At 33.1% G+C, this 23,894-nt stretch overlaps 1 protein-coding gene across 3 annotated transcripts in view; it reads right to left on the reverse strand.

Annotated features, from left to right (window-relative positions):
• LOC129907441 (protein piwi) overlaps nucleotides 1–23,894 on the reverse strand; it is a 134,473-nt gene that overhangs the window by 28,241 nt on the left and 82,338 nt on the right. For all 3 annotated transcript variants that reach the window (XM_055983680.1, XM_055983679.1, XM_055983678.1), the window contains 3 exons: nucleotides 7,590–7,744; nucleotides 7,329–7,532; nucleotides 7,077–7,268 (listed from right to left, as the gene is read on the reverse strand). In XM_055983680.1, coding sequence (XP_055839655.1) covers nucleotides 7,077–7,268; nucleotides 7,329–7,532; nucleotides 7,590–7,744 — 551 coding nt within the window. The remainder of the gene's footprint in view (nucleotides 1–7,076; nucleotides 7,269–7,328; nucleotides 7,533–7,589; nucleotides 7,745–23,894) is intronic.

Consider the following 23,894-nt stretch of genomic DNA (forward strand, 5'->3'; position numbering starts at 1 on the left):
CATGGACAAATTCAATTCTGTATTCCAAGCAGAGATATTCGCAATTGAACTCTGCCTCAGAGAAAACTTAAACAGAGCTGTGACAAACAAAAATATTCATATTCTCTCTGACAGCAAGGCCGCACTCATAGTTCTTAGGAGCAATGAAGTCACCTCAAAGCTAGTATATGGACTGTACACAACTATTACACCAGCTTTCCAGTACAAACAGAGTTCAACTCATTTGGATACCTGGTTGATTTGATTGATTGATATTTGGGGTGTAAGATGTACTGCGACCTATAAGATCTATTGTACCTCCCTTTTAAGCTATATGAGTTAGTACCTCATTTTATAGCTCCTCCTCTAACCTTATTCCTTTCATGAAATGGATTATTTGGGGTATTTTCAAAGAGTGCAATTTGTCCTCTTCGACTTGGCAGCGACCCATGTGTTTAAATCGTTGGTGTATTAGTGCATTGCAACTACCCAGGATGTGATCTGGTGTTTCTTCTTTTTCGCTACAGAATCTACATGTTGCACTATTTACTAAGCCCAAAATATGTAGGTGCCTTCTTAACTTACAGTGGCCCGTGAGGAGCCCAGTGATTAATCTGAGATTGTTCCGACTTAGACTGGTACATGATTTGAAACGCTCTCGGTTGCAGTTCCCGAGAAGCATTTTCGCTTGTCTCAGTTTTGGTAGTTTTGCCCAGTTTTTTGCTCTCCTGCTCTCCTCGTCTAGTTTTATTTTATTTTTAATAACATTTTCTCCTATTCCGCAATACGATTCGGGTCCCATTAAAGGGGAATTTGCTCCCGTTTTTGCTAAAGAGTCCGCCTCCTCGTTTCCCAGGACTCCAACGTGCCCAGGTACCCAGTGGGGAGTGACTTTGTTTATTTTGCCAAGTTCGTTAATTTTTCCTATAAACTCCAATACTAGCTTGGAGTTGATTTCGTAGGATTTAAGTGCTTTTAGGGGAGCTTGACTATCAGACATAATGGCAATATTTTTGTTCCGGTGATTTAATTCGAAGTTTATTTCTGGAAATTTTACAATGGCATTTACCTCAGCTTGAAAGATACTTGGGGATTGACCCATAGGTACGGAGAGCTTGGTACTAGGCCCAGTGGCGTAGATAGCTTTTTGCTAAGGGGGGGGGGGGGGGATAGATCTAGTTCGCAAATTTTTTTTTTAAGTTTTAAAAATGCTTCTTTGTATTGTTTTTACTCTCTTTAAATTGGAGAAAGTTCTTTCGGTAGTTGACGTAGAAACCAGCAGTGTAGCTAATATCTTTAATAAAATATAAATACCAGGACAACTTTTTTCGGTGCAGCTTTCGAGCGCTTTCAATGAGTTTATAGAGGAAGTATTTTTCCTTCTGATCAAATATCTTTTCTGAGTTTTTAATTCTTCACACAGAGAAAAATATGACCAGGACCACCTAAATACCAACAGATTTCCTTATTGAACTGTTTTATGAAGAAACCTTATTAATATCAAGAATTAATAAGGTTTTTCCATTTAATGAAACAACAGTTTCATTAAATTTTTTAGCTTCTTTGTCTATTTCAGACGAAGAATCATTAGAAAGAACCGGAAACCCTTCTAGTGTGTTTTCATAGTTTGTACATTTTTCTCCAAGGCCCATTACATAGAAATCGAGAAAAAGATTGAAAACAGTAACACGAAAATATTCTTTACTGTACTTTGAACCGAAGGGTTCGAACGATTCTTTTGTCGCTTCACTATTCTCTTATGTTTAACGCCTATGTCAAGGATTTCAGCTATTTTTCCCATATACAAAAAACTTTCGAAAATGAGTCGTCTTCTGCCCGTTTAATTTTTAGTTGATCCCTTAAATCTTTAGCGAGTTCCATTGCTTGGACCAAGTCTAAATTCACTCTTTGAAACACCGACTTAATGGCAACGAAAGTTGGTAAACCATATTTATAACCTTTAAGCTAATCAAGAACTCGAAATCCATAGCGTTTTTTTCAAAGTGTGCTTCTTCAACTTATTTATTCATGGCTGTTTATACTGCACAATTATCGATCCCAATGGGGGGGATATATCCCCCTGATCCCTCCCCCTACCTACGCCACTGACTAGGCCCAAACCCGCCTGCCATTCTGTGGCATTCCAATAAGTACTGCAAAGTACTACATAAATAAATGGCTAAGAGATACGGCTAATCATTACGCATACTCATACGGAAGATAACAGACAAGCCAAAAAATGTATTCCAAACATCTCCCACGCCAGAACGAAACAACTCCTCACTCTCACCAGGAGTCAGATTCGCATCACCACACCCTTCCTTACTGGACACTGCTCAGTAAAAAAAACACATCAAAACCATTGGCATTACACAAGACGATAACTGCAGAATGTGTAACGAAGACGAAGAAACAGCAGAATACATACTGTGTCACTGTAATTGCTTAATCAATACACGTCGACGTCACCTCGGAGGGTATTATCTCGAGGCGGAAAACATCGCCGCTAGTTCACCCAAAAACCTACTAAGTTTTCTAAACTCAGGATTTCTTTGTGAACTTTAAAAAGTGGAAATCACAATAGGCCCATCAGGGGCCGCAGCAAAATATAAATTTTTGGAAAAAAAATTCCCCTCACGCTTTCAGAATCTCCTGAGATTCCATGACACAATTGTCATGGTTAATTTTACTGGAGGGTGATTCCGTAACTCGATTATCGAAAAACGATATCGTTTCGACGATGGTTTGATTTCCGTAACTTCAATAAACACTATCTTTTTTTTTTTTTTTGGTTTCCGTAACTCGATTATCATTATGAAAACGATCAGACGATTACTGGACGATAGCTTAATAGGTATCGTCCTGAATAAATTTGTAAACAAAAAAAAACATGTCGAAAGACATACATAATACCAAAACAGAAATTTATCGATTCAATAGACTTTTATCGCATCGAAAGTTGAACGACACTCGCAATAAGGACCCTAGAAACTATTTATGTAAATAACAACAACCAAAATTGTGTACATTAAAAAATAAGTCCGAACGATTAAAACAATTACAAAAAATGCAATCTTATATTCACATTTGTTTTTTTTTCATCTGCACTTTTACTTTTCACTTTCGGTTTATATTTCTAAATAGACCAAATTTTCTTTTTTTTTTAAATTCCAACTGCAAGGTTTTTAATCATTTTGGGTAGACGCCATTTTATTTTTCTCAACCCAACTCAATTTGTACTTTAGTAAGCACCCAAGTATGCAATTTCATTATGACAGAAGAGACGATAGCGATTGGGTTAAGGGCCCAACCCATAGAATCCGTTGCGTCCGTTCCGTCGAAGTTTTCAACTGACAGCTCGATAAAATGCACACGTTCTTATGGGAAGCGACTCATAAGCGATGGATCGGACGGAAGCCGACGGCTTCGACGGAAGAAGTAGCCCAACTTTCTACTTTTTCATCCGTCGTATCCTTTGACATTGGCTGTCAACAATAGATCAGTTCGATTTTCTGCTTCTGACTGCACACCGGGAAGTTTCAGGACTAAGAACTGTGTTCTTTTCTTCTCCGATTTTATGAATTGTAAACTTTCATTGTTTATTTGTGAAGAAATTGAAATAAAAGTAACATTTAATTATAGGAATTTTGTAGTGACCTCTTCAAATAGTATATATTTAAAAAACTTTGATGCAGGCTCCAGGTCAATAAAAGATTTTTATATGGTTACAACGTTTCGAGCATGAATACACTCTTCATCAGGCCTTTATTGAAAAATTATAAATTAATGTACATTATACATTAGTCAACAAAACTTACAACAGCAAATAGTTGATTTGTATTTACAGCACAAACAGCTGTTAAATAAATTGAAATGTGTGTTTGTGCTGTAAATACAAATCAACTATTTGTTGTTGTAAGTTTTGTTGACTTATGTGTAATAATGTACATTAATTTATAATTTTTCAATAAAGGTCTGATAGCCCAGTAATTTTAGGCGTTTTTTACCCCAATCTGCGGAAAAATTCCTACTGGGCTCGATATTGGTATAGACTTTCGTTACGGCGTTGTTATGAAGATGTGAAAAATCGACATTGATATCGCGTCCGCGTTAGAAGTTATAGAGGTCAAAAGGTCACGAAAATCAGTTTTTCGCATATATCTCGTGACCTGTTGCTCGGAGGTCAATAGGGGTCTATGGAAAATCTGTTCGTCATTAAATTATCTACAAATATTGCCTTTTGCATTTTTCTGTAAATCCATCCGATTTCGGACTATATTATAACGTAGTCATTCAAACTACATAAATTTGTTCAAAGTTTCGATATGACTCTAAGAAGTAGTTAAGATTGATTTGGGGTGTTTTGACCCTCAAATGTTTTTACCCTGAGACCAAAACGTCTCAGGGTAGGTAATTTTGACCTGAGGGTCAAAATTAATTGCTAAGATTTTATTAAATAGTTAGTTAGTAGCTAAGTAACTTAGTTAGTTAGTAAGTTAGTTTGAATATCGATTACAAGTGAAACTTATAAAAACGTATTAATAAAAAGCAAAAGAGATTACACATGTATTTTTCAGTATTCAAATACTGAATTATTCACTCTTAAATAAAACAAACCTATTATTACGTATCATGTATTATGCCTACGCTTGAAACAGCTCTATAACGAAATCGGTAGGATTTACAGAAAAATGCAAAAGGCAATATTTGTAGATAATTTTATGACGAACAGATTTTCGATAGACCTCTATTGACCTCCGAGCAACAGGTCACGAGATATATGCGAAAAACTGATTTTCGTGACCTTTTGACCTCTATAACTTCTAACGCGGACGCGATATCAATGTCGATTTTTCACATCTTCATAACAACGCCGTAACGAAGGTCTATACCAAAATTGAGCCCAGTAGGAATTTTTTCGCAGATAAAACCTAAAATTACTGGACTATGATGAAAAGTGTATTCATGCTCGAAACGTTGTAACCATATAAAAATCTTTTATTGACCTGGAGCCTGCATCAAAGTGTTTCATATAGTAACATTTAATGATATATATAATAATATATATTAATTAAATATCTAAATTCTGTTGTAAAGTTCAATTTTACAATGCCAAAATCATACCTAAAACTGATAATCTGTTATTAAAAACTGTTTTTAACTGAAGAGCAAGTACCTACATGAAATGCATTCGCTCATTTTATTTTATTAAAAAAAGGAACGACGGTAATAGTTAACAATTTTTTGCATCAGAACTTTATTAGTGCACATTCAGCGATAAAGGGTGGTTTCATAAACGTCTGCCTAACTTAGGCCTGCGTTAGTCGTGTTCATAAAGTCAGATCTGCGATCCGACTAACTTAGTCCAACTGTCACAGAAAATTTTTAAATCGTATTTTTTGAGTTTATATTGATTTTTTTCGTATTAGGGTGGCTCTAAAAAATGTTATCTTCTACAGTTCTTGAAGAATTCCAAAAAAATCAACGTGGATATTGTTTTGACCAAATTATGGAAGGCAAACAAATTTTCCATTATGGTGGTTCAATTTTTTTTCCTTTTTATTATTGAAAAAAAAAAAATTTTTGCTGCAGAGAAAGTTTGTAAAGCATGGTTTATGAAATATAATGAAAAATTGGAGTAGGTATTTTCGAATTACGGCGCTCAGAAAAATGGTATATTTTACATTTACGCTTGGAATTCAACCAAATTCAATTTATTTAATTTGACATGAATTTAATATTACTATAGCAAAAAACGCACTTAACAAACTTTCTGTGCACAAAAAATCATTTTTTTTTTCAAACGCAAAAAAAAAACACTTTCTTGAACACCCTAATTAAAAATATTTTTTCCATAGATAAATTGTTTCAAATGTGAACCACTCGGTGTTTTTATTATTTTTTTTAGAAGTATGTATTTCTTTCTGAGCCACCCTAATGTAACACGATTTACAAATTTTTCGTGTTATTAAAAACAATATTTTTGGGAACTGAAAAGTAAATATTTTTTTTAGAGATGCCGCGAACATTCGGCTACTATTCGGTATTCGGCCTATTTTTCTGGTATTCGGCCGAATAGTTTAACTATTCCAAATGGAGAAGAAAAAAGACATAAATTATTATACCAAAATGTGTGTTTTATTAAAAAATTGTAATTTTAGTATTTATAATCTACTAAAGGCCAGTTGTGGTGAATGAAAACTATTTGTTCCGCATTTGTTGTGTAGTAAACAATTACGTTTATCTTCGTAGACTATTCCTGCACCGAAAAATAGTCTTTTACTGTAAACACTTGTCCCAGGAGAAGAAAGGTAGACTTTAGCAAATGTTGTCAAAATATGAAATTTTGTAGTATGTGTTGACCACCACTTGTATGGGTTCGCCGTTCGATCTTGGCGAACAGTCCTCATATGTAATTCGATTTAAGATGTCTACCTTTGCAGTAGTAGGTAGTATGTTCAGACATTTATCTTAAAAGTAGATCAGTAATTCATCGTTACAATACGATGTTGTTGGGAATTTTTTAAGCCACATCTATTCTAGAAAGAATGTATAAAATTTTTGAAATTACCAACGTTTTTTTCTGAGTGTCCTTGGCCGAATATTCGGTATTCGGCCGAGGAGCGTCAATCAATGTTCGCGGCATCTCTAATTTTTTTGCTTATTAAACAAAACTCATTCTGTGGTTATTTATTATCTTTTTTTTTCTGACGTTTATGAACACTCAGTGACTGCTGAAAATTGTACCAAAACGCAGGCCTGCAAACATTCTGCAGAATTGGTGTCTTCATTAATGCAGCAAAGCAGAAAGACGATTGAACTAACGCAGATTTCCGACGTTTATGAAAACACCCAAAATATCAAACACACATTGAAGTGAGCTGTTAAAAAGCAATCCGTCATAAAACGTATTCTATGGGTCATCCCTTTCTGTCCCATCCGTCAACTTCAACGGATCGATTGACGGAACGGACCCAACGGATTCTATGGGTTGGGGCCTTTACGGAGAGCAAATCAAAGACGATCACGTTTTCGACTATCGTTTTGATAATTACGGAATGACCCCCCTGGACACCAAGCAATAAATACATACTTACTCTCTGGGGCGGCGAATTTGGAATTGCATTCCTGATGCAGCACGAATCAGACTGTCAACGAAATTTCGAACATCACGTGAACTTCTATTCGGAGCAACAACTGCCCAACGATCGAGTCCACGGGAAGGTGTTGTAAACATAGCATTGTCTCGAAATGATCTTGTCCAATCAGCTTGTTCTCCTGCCGTTACTCTGGAAGAAATAATATAATATTAAATTATTTAAACGCATAATTCTCCATAACTGCTTTACTTTCGTTTGTCGAAGAAGACAATATTCTGTGGTTCCAAAACGCGACCTTTTATTTCTACCATGTTTCTATCTAATTTCATATTCCAGTCGGATAAAACTTTAACACTGGATTCTGTTTCAAGAAGCCTTCGGTTGAAAACCCGCAATCGTTCAATCCGACGATCTGGATTCATTCGAGTATGATCCGCCATGGCTCTCATTAGCCTGAAAATGAAAAGTATTACTCCATTTATGTTAATATTTAAATGTTTATAAACTTACTGGAAATTGGATCGCATAGTGTCTGTAAGTCCGGTTGCTCTGCAAAGTTCAGGAATCAGTATCACAAACTCATCATTTCCACCTCGTATTTGTCGATCTTTTGACTTGGATATAAGAAGTGGTTGTTTGGCATCCCTAATACGAATTTTGTATTTCTGAATTAAAAATGTAATAGGTTTAACAATTAATTAACAAATTTCCAACTGTTGTACATTTTTTAAAAATTTTTAATTATTTTTTTTTAAGCTCAGCGGATTCCGCAAGATTGAGTTTTAATGTAAAGAAGTGTAAATTGCCTTTGCAATTTTATTGATTTATTTATTATTTTATTGATCCCCAGTATTCAGATTTATTTACACATTTCAACATTAAATTCCAATTTCAATTTATTTATTAAATTACATATGTACAAATAAGACAAAGTCTTTTACTGTACTAGCTATGATTAAATTCAATAATTTTTTATAAAAATAGCCCAGTCGAATTAAACATTTCAAATGGAAAAAATTAGATCGTGCAATTTTTTTCATAGGACGGTAGAGCTTAAAATCAGTTTTTCGGGAAAATCGATCTTGAGCCAAAGCCACCATCTTGGATTAAAGGTAAAACACGTTTTAGTGAATAGCTCGGTCATTTTTGGTTTTTGACAAAAATTATATATGTAGGTAAAACTTGTAGAAAATTCAATTTTCTATAATTTTTTCTATATGACCCATATTTTTCAAGTTAATTTGAAAAAAACTATACCCCTACTGAGCTTAAACCTTATACCCGCTTTGAGTATAGATTTTAAGATCAACGCAATATGGGATTGTTTTTATATGTTTTTGGGGATGAGAAATCTAGCTGCAATGTGAGTTTTTGCAAATTCCTGACATTTTATAAACAAAAGGAACTATCTCAAAATCGGTAAGCGTCATTTTAAACAAAATGAGTAAATATTATAATTGATGTCTAGCAAGACAATTAAATTGTTTATAGCTCACTCTCTCTTTTAATCTTTTATTATAAACAATTGGCCATATCTCAGGCAATAAATAACCGATTTTTAAAATTCAAAGATTTAATTGTCTTGCAATTTCTTAATGAAAATTGAATAACAAATAATAACGTACAAACAAATTATAATGTACATCCAAAAAATAAATCGATGACAAGAAAAGGCAAATACGAAGGAAAAGAATTCAAATGTTATCTAGGAGAAAATGATTCTCTTGAAACCTTTAAAAATCAAAGATTGATTTAAAAAGTCCTTTTTTTTAATTATGAACTGCTTGGGCAAACATTATTTTATTGTTTTTCATTAAAATAAAACAATTTTATTGCCTTAAGGCCTTTACAGTTAGAATCGATGGGCGGCGAGCCCCCAGGCATAGTAAGAAAAATTCTCAGGTAAATTTTCACAGGTGTTATCAATGACAAAATTTGATCAGTTCAGGGTTAATCCAATACTGTATCACTTTATTGTATCCTTATTTAAGTCTGAATGTTTAAAAAATAATTGCCGAATTGTTAATGTTTCATAAATTAATTTATCAAAAAGTTCAGCCACTTAAAAATAGAAAATAAAGAGGTTTTTTAGAAAAAAGTAGTTTTGGTTTTTTGTTAATTTTTCGAAAATGACAAGATATTTTTGAATCTGGTTTTCTATTTTTGTTTAAAAATTAATAAGAGCATCGAATTTTAAAAACTTAATTGGTACTTAATTACATAAAATTTTGAAAAAAATTAGTTTGAAATTTTTTTTTCCAATTTTTTTTTCAAAATTTTGATTTTAAAAATTAATTTTTCAAAAACTGTGCCATAAAATGGCTTTGTTTGAAACTTTTGTAAAAGACTAGGGTTTTGGCTTTACAAAAAGGTATAACACGTTATTGTTAGTATAACCGTTGATTTTTAATAATTTTTTTTCCAAAATAAGTAAATTTTTTTAAATTGCCCCTCCCCGCTAAACGAAGGGGAATAGACCCCCCCTCCCATACGTTTTTTTTCTTGTCTCGACCTAACCTACACGCTCTAGCATTTTGGCACATTACTCCTGAATCACCCTGTATAAAGTAGTTTTTCTCCTTGCTATGCTGTATGCTTCAGCGTGTTGGTATACTTGTGCAGATTGTCACTATAAAAAGATACAAATCTGTCAAAACAAAATACTCAAAACTATTTTAAACCTGCCTCGGCATTTTTCTACGATTGGTCTACATGACATTGCAAATGTTCCTACAATAAAAGATAAATGTTGCATAGTACATACAAACTTTATAAACAAATGCTTAATGAACGAAAACCATATATTAAAAAACATTGCCAAATAATATGTTTAATTGTTTTATGTTAGTTTTAAGTTTTTCATGACCCCCCTTGTATACGCTGTTAAAATGGCCGAGGTTTTTTTCAATCAAGAAGACCGAGTTGTGCTTAGGGTCGTTACCTTTATGGAAGATAAACGGTCCATCTTAGTCCATCACCTGGTGCAGGTTGTTCTATAAAATGTATACTCATCCACTGTTTCCTCAATGAAGACCAAGGTACTCACACCAGAAGTTAAATACTGCCATACCATAATCGATCTACTGCGGTTTTTATCAGTAGCAGTTCTTTTATTGGATTTTGTTATTTTGTATCTTTCTCCAAATTTTAATAGGTCCATCTAAGGATTGTACTTTGTCTTACGTCCATGAGCTATGAATGTGGCAAAATGTTCAAAGTTGGTATTCCATCAAACAATTACAAAGTTGCATTAAATGGATCAAACTGGCCAAAAAATTGCATTGTGAGAGAGTTTATTCGTAGAGAAAATTCAAAAAACGCTCAGATTGGGTCTGTAATAAGGCCCGAGGATTTAAGCCCCAGCAAAAGGGAAGAACCAACTTCGTAAATAAGGTTGGGTTGCTTATGTATTTTCAAAATATGGGTGGAATAAGAGGTAAAATTAAAACCTTGTCCTCCCTTGTTGATTCGTCTGAATATGATGTTTATGCGTTTGTTGAAACTTGGCTTTATACCGATTTGAGGAATGAGGAGATTTTTAATGCATCGGAGTTTTCGATTTTTCGACGAGATCGCCATTGTGAAGGAAGCTATAGAGGTGTTCTTCTTATAGTTCGTCGTCCGCTTATTGCATATCCTATTTATAACAATACTAACTCTTCGATATCAGAAGACTCTATAGAACAAATCTGCGTTTGTATAGAAGGAGCAAATAGATATAAAGTATTCATTTTTTTGTGTTACATTCCTCCTGATTCACCTATTTTAACGTATATTTTTCATTTGAATAACATTGAAAAAACTATTTTAATTTGGGTGGGATAAAGTGGATGCAAGTTGAAAACAAGGTGTTGCCGATTGTTCTTTCATCTGAAAAGGAATTTGAGTTGGTTGATTCGCTTTTTGCTTTAAACTTAGTCCAAGTATATTTCATTCATAATTCATTGCAAAGAATGCTTGATTTATTGTTTACAATTGATGATACCGATGTTAATGTATCAGAATGCATACCCTTGTTTTCAAATTCCATTCACCATGTTGCCATTTCCATTTCGATACAAAATGTTAATTTTGAAAATTATAAGTCTTTTCAAACGTTAAATAAATTTAAGTATCTTTTTAACTCTAATAACTTAAACATATTAAATGAAAAAATTTTGAATTTTGATTGGCAATTTTGTGTTAATAAAAGTTTAAAATCTAATTTTGAACATTTTTTAAGTATTTTTGTAACGGAGTTGGTTTCGTGTGTTCCACGCACTTTACATAAAAGTAATTCTCATCCTCTGTGGTGCTGCGTAAGTTAAAAAATGCTAAAAGTAAGGCTTTTAAGACCTTTAAAAATAGTAGAAGTCACGGTGATTTCTTATTATATTCTCGTCTTCGGAAAGAGTATGTATTCCTCGCTAAATTTTGTTTTAGTAATTATGCAAATTTAATGGAAGGCAACTTAAAGCAAAATCCATCATTATTTTGGAGATTTGTAAATTTGAAAAGAAAATCTTGACGATTCAAAAGAACCTGATTTTCATGGCATATTTCCGATTGTTCTAAAACATGGTTTTTATTCTTTGTCTGTTCCCATTCAATCACTTTTTAATCAGTCGCTTTCTAGTGGGATTTTTTTGGAAGAGTGGAAAATATCTTACATAACTCCAGTATTTAAGTCTGGAGACAAAACAAAAATTGTTAATTATTGTCCGATAAGTAAACTCCCCATTCTACCAAAGCTCCTGGACAAAATAATAAAAACAAAATTATGTGGTATAATAAGCAGGAATATTTCTTATATTCAACATTGCTTCTTAAGCGGCCGTTCAACCACTACAAGTTTGTCTTGCTTTTCAAATCAGTGTTTTAAAGCATTAGAAAAGCGTTCCCAAATGGATGTGGTTTATACGGACTTCGTTTAAGCTTTTAGCAGAGTCAATCACCTAATTTTAATTAAAAAATTTAAATCATATGGTTTTGATGCTACTCTGCATCTGAAAAACCCTGTTTTGTTGAATTCAAATTGTAATATTTTGCGATCTAACTGCAACTTTGGAAACTTTTATACATTTTTGAAAACTACAATAACAGGGCAACTTTTTAAAATAGTAAACCATTCTCAAACCGAAGAAATTTTTTATGCAGTGTTGCTCTCAAATAAAAGTTAAAAATTGATTTTTTATAAAACTTGAAACTGTTAGTTAATTTGCAGCGAAATGGCATATGGAATAAAAAATATTTTGATTAAATAATTGTTCCTAATTATTTGTCAATGTTTTAGTAAAAGAATTGTAAAAAACAAAAATCAATAATGGCAGCAGGAAGCAAAATACTGTTGCAAAGTAGGGATTTTTCGAAATTTCACAAGAATTGCATTAAATCGAAAACCGTTAGGATTTGGGATGAACAAGTTACCAAATTCTGAGAGCCCTTAAGATCCCCTATCAGCATACTTCGTTTGATCTATTACTTTTGGGACACCCTGTATATACATTTTTAGAAACATAAACCATATATGGGTTAGTATGCAGTAAGGCGATTGCTTGCAGAAAATTAATAACCCGTATATGGTTTAGTATGCATTCAAGGTATGTGTTGTAAAGTATGTTTTTATTACAATGGACTCTTCTTATTCATGGAATTTATTCAAACACTTTCTTTTATCATTGTAGCAGAAGAACACATTCCATTTTTTACACATTGTGTACGTCTTCATTCCGCAAATTTTACATATTGGCTTTTTTTTGCCATTCAGGGATATGGTCGATTTTTCCAGTTTGCACTGAATTCAACAACTTTTGCCCTTGGTTGATGTTGTGAGTGAATTGAAGTTTCGGGATAAGATGGGGATGGACTTCCGTGACTTGTATAACTCCCTCACCTTTGTTTTGTTCCATCTCTGCTTTGATCACCTGCCAAAGTTGAAGGTCGTTCTCTTTTCCGTGACATTGTAGGTTATACAGATTTGCATAATTGCTCGGATATGGCTTTTTTGATGTTAAAAAGGACCAGAATCTGAAGCTAGATCGTCATCATTTCGAAAGCCATCACCAGTTATAGCATTTACACACTTATTTTTTCTATAGAAAGTCTTCGAATTTATATTAAATCCCACAAAAATCAGTAATGTAGGTCACCAACGCATGATAACCCATATATGGTGTTTTGGAAAAAACGTCAAAAAAAAAGACAAAAATTATTATAAAAACAAAAAACGAACTTCGTAAACATATAAAAGTATAATAAATACATACGAAACATATTTTTAATTGCATGCAACTAACTTCTTTATTACAAAAAAACACTTGAAAAGTACACACTTTTATTCACTGATTTGCACTTTACACATGCTCTTGAAACAATGAGTTTATTTCAGAATCAGGACTCTCTTACTGATAATAAAAACCGGTTTATTATAAAAAAATAGACATAGTTTTATTACAGTTTTTTCTTTTTGACATTTGGTGCAATATAACGGAAATAAATCGATATGAAATCGATAAACCATATATGGGTTAGTATGCGGTAGATGGTTAAGGTTTGCTTTCAGGCAGTTTTCTTTTAATAGTAATACCGATCAGAATTATAAAAGCAGATGTCTTATGCTTGGAATACAGACCCTTGAATCAAGACGAAAGATGTATAATGTAATGTTTATTCGTGATATTCTTTGTAATGACATTGACTGCTCAGAATTACTCTCTTTAGTTCAAATATATGCTCCTAGTACGCCAATGTGGATAAGACAGTTAATTTTTGAAATTCCCCATTCAACCAATTATGGACAGCGTGAGCCAATTTCCCATTGCTTTCCCATTTTAATTTCTATTATCAGTCTCCTTCTAGCACTCGTTGCGTAAACATCTTTCTAGCTACCGACTTTTCAATTTTAATTATCACCTTCCTCTAAACCGGTTATACTGCTTTTTTAAAATTGTTACCTTTCTCTTTTTCACCAGTGATTTAACCTATACTTATCTGAATAGTGTTTACCCCTCCCCTACCGAGCCCCTCCCAACGGGCTAAAATGCATGGGAACAGGTATAAGGGGTTATCTCCGGATGAACCCCTTTACTCACCCCCCAACACCTCTCCACCAAATAAACGATTTAAACAATTACCTCCTTCTGAAGAATTCCCTCAACTCCCTACCCGCACCATAACTAAAAACCCTAAGTTTGTCTTAATGACCTCGAACGATGAAAAGAATCCTCTTTCAAGCATAAATGTTTTTGTACTGAAAAAATCTATAGATGCGATAAGTAAAGAATATGAAAGTATTTCTCAGCTTCGTGATGGAAGCATACTAATTCTCACTAAAAACAAAAGAATTGCTGATAAATTTAAGGCGGTGAAATATCACGATCGTCTTAACTCCTGTAAAGGAATCGTGTTCGCTCCGATACTTATTAATGTGCCAGAAAAAGAAATTGTTGATGAAATGGCCACACAAGGAATTACAGCAGTATACAAGTTTACGAAAAATATTGAAGGTAAGCAGCGTCCCACGGGACTGATGCTTTTCACCTTTGATTTGTATAAACCACCTCCAACTGTCGAAATGGGCTTTTATAGAGAAAAGGTTAAGGAATACATCCCTATGCGTATGGCTGAAGCCAGACGCTTATATTATAACCTCAAACCAAAAAGCAAAAACAGGTAACATCTCTGCTTTAGATAATGCCATTTCACTTGAAAAGCGCAAAACAATCGTATCTACCTCTCACTCTAACGTACAATCCTCCTCTTCATCTTCTCTTAAAACTCAATCTTCCTCTTCTCTCCTTAGTACATCAAATTTGCCACCAAAATCATCAACAAATGTTCAAAATAACCTTTCTGATAAACACAGCACAAATAATTTAATCCACAAAACCTCTAATAACTATACCTCTAAACCCGCTTCAACCGTAAATAAAAACAACGAAAACACAAACTCAATTACCCTTAAAAATAACAACTAAACAGAAAAAATGAACGTCTCTGACTCTGATTCAGATGATGCTACTATATCATCACCTATTTCTTCAATTACCAAAACTCTATTAGAACAAAAAAAATATTTTCTTCCCCAACCCTCTAATAATAATCATGAAAATGAACCCAATTAAAAAACAACAACCCGCAAATGCTAACCCCGCTGACCGTGTGTCGAGATGCTCGGACGACGATGATGGTCCCAGCACCTCGACACGCGGTCAGCGGGGCCAAAATGTCAACATCAACATAATACCACTTACCACAATTTTAACACACAAGAAACAAGAAACTCACTGCGCAGTTGGTACTACGATGCAAATCGTTCCAAAAACGTATATAGGTTATTTTTTTAACTCCCCCAATAACACTACAAATAAACAAGGAATTGCTGTACTTATAAAAAACAACATATCTTATAAAAAAATTCAAATTAATTCTAATCTTCTGGTTATTGCTATTGAAGTGCAATGCGAAATAAAAATTACGATTGTTTCTATATATATTCTGCCTGATCAAAACTTCAACAAAAAAGATCTTACAGATATTTTGTCCCAAATAAATACTCCGGTACTTTTAGTCGGCGATGTAAACGCATGGAACGTCTTATGGGGGTCACCCAAAACTAACACCAGAGGCTCTATTATAGAAGACTTTATTCTTTGCTCTAACCTCTCAATCCTTAATGACGGAGCCCCTACGCATTTTTCAACGCATAACACGTTAACTCATATCGACATTAGTTGCTGTTCTAACTCCTTGCTTTCTAAAACATCTTGTTTTACCCTGGATGAACTTCACAGTAGTGACCATTTTCCACTACTCACGATTATAGATCTTGGAACACACAATACACAACACCTTCAAACTCCTAAATTCAAAACAGATCAAGCAAACTGGCCAAAATTCGGCTTTAATGTAACTGAATATCTTGCCAATAAGCCCATAACACTAGACCCAAACAAGGAAGCAGCAGTTCTCCAGAGTGCAATTAGGTACTCCGCGAATATGACAATCCTCCAATCCCAACCTAAGCTACAAAAACGCTCTGTACCTTGGTGGACATCAGAACTAACTAGACTTCGACTTATAAAAATCTCCGCTTGGAAAAAATTCAAAAAGAACTGCAATAAAGATAACCTAATAAGTTATAAAAAATCAAAGGCCGTTTTTCGGCGACAAGTCAAAATAAGTAAAGCTTTCAGCCTCAATGCAAAAACCTCTTCCATAAACAGAAATACACCTACAGCAAAAATATGGTACAACATTCGTTGTTTAACTGGGAACTTCTCTGGAAAAATTATAAAATGCATAGTTTCACCACAAGGCACTATTTCGAATCCACCTGAAATTTGCGAAGTATTTGCTAAAACTTGGTCGGAAGATTCAAATGACACCAACTTCCCAATTAACTACTGCATAGAAAAAAATGACTGTATCAATAGGAGCATACAGACTTCAACAACTGACATTTCAGCGATGCATATTGAAAATCCAATTGAAATTCAAGAACTTGAAATCTGTTTAAAAAACCTAAAAGGTAAGACTCCAAGCAGGGATAGAGTGTCCTACCCGATGCTTAAAAACCTACCTCTTGAAATAAAATATAGGTTACTGAATTTATATAACAATATTCTTTCTACTGGTGTTATACCTCTCAGTTGGAAAGTTGCTTGCGTCATCCCATTACCGAAACCTAAAAAAGATATAACCTCAGTTAGTGGCTATCGTCCTATCTCACTTCTCCCTTGCCTCTCTAAAGTTATGGAAAAAATAATAGCCAAACGGCTGCAATGGTTTACAGAAAAAAAGAAACTAATAAGTCCCAACCAAGTTGCTTTCAAAACTGAAAAAGGCTGCATTGACGCACTTCTACATATAGACAACTATACATCAAACGCTTTATCATCTCGAAATCATGTTTCAATCCTGTCTATTGATTTCGAAAAAAGCTTTTGACAGGGTCGGGATACACCTAGTTCTAAATAAACTTAAAAAATGGAATGTTGGACCTAAAATAACGCGGTATGTTAAATCATTTTTAACAAACAGAAGATTTTGTGTCAAATCTAATAATCAATTCTCGTTAACATATCCACTATTTAATGGAATCCCGCAAGGTTCTCCTCTGTCGGTGGTTCTCTTTCTGATCGCTTTTCAAGAGATATCAAATATTTTAAGCAAACACAAATTTCTGGATCATTGCATTTATGCTGACGACCTTTATGTACTTAGCAAGTGCAATGATTTAGATAAAACTAAACTACTTTTTACTAATCTATTAAATGAAATTCTAGAATGGTCTGATACATCTGGTGCCAGACTATCACTAGAAAAATGTAAAATTTTACACTTTTGTCGAAAACTTTCTTGCCCAAAATTAATAACACTTAAAGTAAGAAACATAACTATTAACTCTGTTGACAAATTAAATATTTTAGGACTTACTTTAAATAAAAAATATTCTTGGAATGATCATGTTATAGAACTTAAAAAGAGCCTAGCTGACAGGTTAAATGTAGTTAGTTATTTAGCTTGTAAGAAAAGTAGTGCACATATCAATACTTTATGCAATGTAGTTCGAGCTCTTTTACTTAGTAAAATTGATTATGGTTTAAGCATATACGGCAGTTGTCCAAAGTCCACTCTCAAAATCATAAAACCGACCTATCATCACGCTGCCAAGAGGAGTATTAATGCTTTTCCTACCACTCCTATCAAGAACATACTCGCGGAAGCTGGCCTACCTACAATCCAAGAACAAATCACAACAACTAGAGGTAAATGTTTTGCTAAACTCTCCTTTTCTAGTGGGTCTGTTGCTGAACAGTACTTTAAAACTTCAATACGACGAAGCACAACCAAGAGAATACCATCAGCAATCGAAAAAATCGTTGCAGTTGAACTGAACCTCCCACTTAGACATCACAAAAAGTACATACAATAATAATAATAATAATAATTTAACTATATGCCTGTAAGACCTAAGGTCTTTTAAATGCAACTGCACGGCACTAGTTAGAAGGAATAGAAAGATAGGAAAGAATTTTTGTTGGTACAGTGAATTGAGAATAAGATGATTATTATCTCATATAGTCCCACGGGTGGCTTCCAAGCTGGGGGATTAAGAAAAGAATGCTGCCTGAGGTAGGGCTCGAACTCACAACCTTCAGGTTAGCAGTCAAGTACTACATCCACTGCACCATTGCCATACCCTCACATCCTCCATGGTTCATAAAGCTATCATCTTTTATCCTGGATTTGACTTCAAATCAAAAAAGCAATACTGACACCAAAATCTACCGTGCCCTTTATAACGACATCTCCACAAACTTCAAAGCTAAAGGATGGACACTTCTATTTACCGACGGTTCCAAAACATGTGAAAGCGTCTCTTTTGCTGTTGTTCGTGAGAACGGATCACTTGTAAGCACGGGCCTACTCTGCGAACAAGCGTCGATCTTCACAGCTGAAGCAGTGGCAATACTAGAAGCTGCTAAAAATGCATGTACAAATCATGGGAAATACATAATAGCAACTGACAGCATATCAGTTATAAACGCTGTGCTAAACATCAACTACAACGTCTCAATTGTAAATCAAATAAGGAATCTTCTTATTTGTTCACCAAAAAAATTGAAAATAATGTGGGTCCCCGGCCATTCTGATATAAAAGGCAATGAATATGCCGACAAAGCGGCGGGTACAGCCCACAAAACACCAACATATCTCTTTAATTCATTAACCAGAAAAGATCTTACTAAAACTATACAAAATACAATACAAAAAAACAAAGAAAGCATCTGGCAAACCTACACACACCACTACGTCAGCATCAACGCAGACTGCTCCCAACCTATTTACCCAACCAAAACATCCAAGACCTCGATTACTAACTTTGTAAGACTTCGATTAGGCCATACAGCTTCCACTCACCAACATCTACTACGGAAAGAAAACCCTCCATACTGCCCAATATGCAACGCCTTCATCGTCCTTGTCCTAGGTGTTTTACACCTCCTTGGACTATGACAATGCACAATGCCGCCATCGACTATTAACAACTTATTTAAAAACAACTCCATTATATCAATTTTAAAATCTCCATCTTTTGAAAATATCTCTATTATTAATGAATTTGTTAAATTAATAAAAAAACCTTTATAATTTAAATACATACCTATATAACTTTATGAATAACTTAACTTAGTATTATAATTTTCCATTATTTTTTCTCTAAAAATTATATTTAGCTTTTAAGTAAGAGCCGCTGGTCCCTGCAGCTTGTGCTCTTTATAAATATTAACATTGTAATTTAAATTTGTAATTATTCTGTTAATAAATAATAATAATAATAATAATAATAAAAATTTCTATTATAATGAACTTGATCTTTGTATGTCAAGATATCAATTTAAATCTATTTTGATTAATTTGTTGCAAAATTCTGTTTAAAACAATTTTTGTTGAAAATTTGAATTAATATTTTAGTCTTAAACAAAATCTGTTGATTGTAATTTATCGTAGATTTGAATAAATAAATAAATGTCTCATCATTTCCACCTCCGATAAGAAAAAAGGTACTGACAAAAAATGCTTCTTAATAAAAGAAACAAAATTGCATACTTATATGAAACCAATTTGATTTTAGAGGTTGTTCTTTTCCTTTGAAAAAAGTAATTTTAATTTTAAAAATTTTTTGAAACTTGAACCCTAAGAGCAAGTTCGTGCGACCCAGTCGTGAATTTTATTTTTTTAAGAAACAATTTTTTTGCAATGAAACAATTGACGTTTTTCTTTTTTACCTCAGAGCAGATCACGAAACTGTGAAAGAAACTATCTGTTTTTTTTTTTAGCTCAGATACCTATATATATCAGATCACAAAGTTATTTTAAGATGATTTATTGACCAATTTAGAGTTAATAATCGAAAAAGTGGAGAAGATTAAAATCTTGTTTTCCTTTGGCTTTTTTGGTCGCAATAGTTGAAGCAATGAAACAATAAGTAAACATTAGCTTTTCCCGACGTTTTGACAGGGGTTGCTGTCTTCTTCAGGGGAACTTTAAAAAACGAATAATTTATTAATAATTGTGTAACAACTTTAAACAATATTAGAAACTTACGTTACATAAAAATATAACAAAAATTGTAAATAATCTACATTAAAGGCAAAAATTAAAAAAAGAAATAAAAATAAGAAAAATACAGCACCTTGCCATATTATTAGGCCCAAGCGAAAAAAAAAAATACAATTTTTCATGTTCAATTTTTAAAGTTTTTGTCGAAACATCTCAAATTTTTTGCTGTCTCATTTACTTTCACTTATCACGTAGATACGGATTGACTTAAAAAAAAGTTGGAAACATACTGTGAATAAAACGATCAGAGCTTTTGTATTGATGAAAGATGGGGCTTTTGCCATAAAGTTAAGAATGTCACGTTATTCCTCGATACAAAAATTTAAGTATTGGACCAGTCTGCAAATTTTCCAGTCAAGAATTCCATAGAAAATGTCTTTTGGAGCTTATTCTCTTTGCACGTTATATTTTATCAAAGTTTATAAATTCTTAACTATTTTAAGTCAATCCGTATCTACATTATAAGTGTAAGTAAATGAGACAAAAAAAATTTGAAATATTTCAATAAAAACTTTACAAGTTCAGCAACAAAAACCAAAAAATTGTATTTTTTTTCCCTTGGGCCTAATAATATACACTAAAGTGCAAAACTGTCCCAAGCAATAGGTATTTTGCTTTGACATTTTATATTATTTTTGTGTAAGCGTTTTGGGAATTAAGACTTTTATAATCTTAAAGGTCACCAAAAAGACAATTACTAATAACAAACAGCTAACCGTTATCTGCAAAGTTCGATGAAAAAAGACAGGATTTCATTGGGACAGTTTTGCAACGACTGAGAAAAGACGAATGTTTTGGTTTACTACTGCTTACTACTTCACTAAAACTGGTTGCTCACCATCAGATTTAGTTTATATTTACTCTATGTAAACTAAACTTCCATTTTCAGCTGATTTATTAAATTAAATTTAAATAATTGTATAAATGAAACCATTTACAAAATCGTAAACAAAACCATACTATATAAATTAAAAGAAAGAGATTCCGCTAGAAAAATTGCACGAATATTACAGTAAAACAAGAGCTCTGTGCTGAGAATAAGATAGACATTTTAAAATGAGCTGAAAAAGAATATTGGAGGAAAACTTAGGGTATTGAGCTCTGCAGATACTCGACGATTTATCAGATAACTTGGTACAGAGTATGCAACTTTGGTTTCAAATGCATCAGGACTAGTTCGCAGAGACACTGGCGAGACATTAAGCAAGTAGACAGTTCAACGAGCCCACATTCTGCTGATTTTAGAGTCTTGTAGAAAAGAAAGGCCTTTGCTTTCGAAGAAAAATATTAAAACTTGACTTGAGTTTGTAAAGAGATATGAACTGTGGACAGTTCCATTTCCTTCCATGTGTAGAATATCTATTAATATGTCTTATCTGACCAAATGACACGAATCCAATCATTATCTGTTCACTACACATACTTCTTCACGAACCCAAGTCGAGCTTTAATATTTTTCTTCGAAAGCGAAGGCTTTTTCTTTTTCCAAGACTCTAAAATCAGCAGAATGTGGGCTCGTTGAACTGTCTACTTGCTTAATGTCTCGCCAGTGTCTCTGCGAACTAGTCCTGATGCATTTGAAACCAAAGTTGCATACTCTGTACCAAGTTATCTGATAAATCGTCGAGTATCTGCAGAGCTCAATACCCTAAGTCTTCCTCCAATATTCTTTTTCAGCTCATTTTAAAATGTCTATCTTATTCTCAGCACAGAGCTCTTGTTTTACTGTAATATTCGTGCAATTTTTCTAGCGGAATCTCTTTCTTTTAATTTATATAGTATGGTTTTGTTTACGATTTTGTAAATGGTTTCATTTATACAATTATTTAAATTTAATTTAATAAATCAGCTGAAAATGGAAGTTTAGTTTACATAGAGTAAATATAAACTAAATCTGAAGGTGAGCAACTAGTTTTAGTGAAGTAGTAAGCAGTAGTAAACCAAAACATTCGTCTTTTCTCAGTCGTTGCAAAACTGTCCCAATGAAATCCTGTCTTTTTTCATCGAACTTTGCAGATAACGGTTAGCTGTTTGTTATTAGTAATTGTCTTTTTGGTGACCTTTAAGATTATAAAAGTCTTAATTCCCAAAACGCTTACACAAAAATAATATAAAATGTCAAAGCAAAATACCTATTGCTTGGGACAGTTTTGCACCTTAGTGTAGGTACTGTACATAAAACTTTAAAAATTCAGCAACATAAAATTTTTTTTTTCGATTAGGTGATAGTGGATTACCCATGGGCATTGGGCATACATTGTAAATAATTGTTATCCTTGAGACAAAAATCAAGATTTTCAAGGAACTTGCTTTGGCTAAGTTTTGTTTTTTAATAATACATAGCTACAGCTAACATTGTAGGAATGTTGGTAAAAAGTGAAACAACATCGTATGAAAATAAAACATCATTATTTTGAAATTTCACAAGTTTCGCTTTTTCAATAAGTTCAAAAGAATTATTTACTGACTATTTACTTGAAGAGTTCTTTGAAAAAAACGGTTTTCATCCTAAGATACAATTCACAATCGAAATGGAGACAATTTGTAAAATAGCTTTTCTTGATGTAAAAATTCGGCGGCAAAACAATTTTCTTATGTTCAATTGGCACCAAAAAGACACGGCATCAGGAAGATTAATCAAAAAAGCCAAAGGAATACAAGATTTTAATCTTCTCCACTTTTTTCGATTATTCACAGTATGTTCCCAACTTTTTTTTAAGTCAATCCGTATCTACAGTGGCGACAAAATAAATAGCACATGTACCCTAAAATTTCTAAAATGAAAGTTTTTCGCACTTTTTTAACTTAAGGGGTAATAACACCTTGTAAATCATGAAATCGAGCGTTATATTCATCAGCGTATAAAACAAAGAAGAAATATTATTTTCTTTTGGTGTTTGTTTAGTATAATTTAGTATATTAATAGGTAACAGAATAGGCTAATGTTAAATTTTTTAAGGGGTTATATCTAGTTGTAAGTGCAAAAAAACCTTCTTTTTTGTGGATTTTTTGTGAAGATGCATTTAATTATATAAACATAAAGAATACATATCTATATAGCAAATTTAATGTATTAAAAGAATTCGCTGTGTATTTAAAAAAATATTGGGTACCGTTATTTTTGTAGTAGATCTCCTAGACGACCTCCAAGAAAATGGTTAAAATTAAAAAAACCAAAAGATTCATTTTAAGATAGTCGAAGACAGGTAATGAACGAAGGAATAGTCAAAATTTTGATTTTCGACAAAATGGCGGTTTCCCAAAGAAAAAAATCGTTTTTTTCACGAAAATTTACACTTTAAAGTGGCTTAAAAAATCGAATTATTGTGAAAAACCTGTTTCCTTCGTTCATTACCTGACAAAAGTATCTAAGAAAATTGTGTAAAAATTTCAAGCCGATTACTCCAGCCGTTTCGGAGAAATTTTGCTCACCGCCAGACACCTTTTTTTTGGAGGTCGTCTAGGAGATCTACTACAAAAATAACAGAACCCAATATTTTTTTAAATACACAGCGAATTCTTTTAATACATTAAATTTTCTATATAGATATGTATTCTTTATGTTTATATAATTAAATGCCTCTTCACAAAAAAGAAGGTTTTTTTTGCACTTACAACTAGATATAACCCCTTAATGATGTGAAATTTTTTAAATGGCGGTGTAGTTCAGGATGATAGTAAAATCCTGTGCTCCCATCGGGCGACCAA

This window comes from Episyrphus balteatus, chromosome 1 (assembly GCF_945859705.1).
Source record: "Episyrphus balteatus chromosome 1, idEpiBalt1.1, whole genome shotgun sequence".
Taxonomy (NCBI): domain Eukaryota; kingdom Metazoa; phylum Arthropoda; class Insecta; order Diptera; family Syrphidae; genus Episyrphus; species Episyrphus balteatus.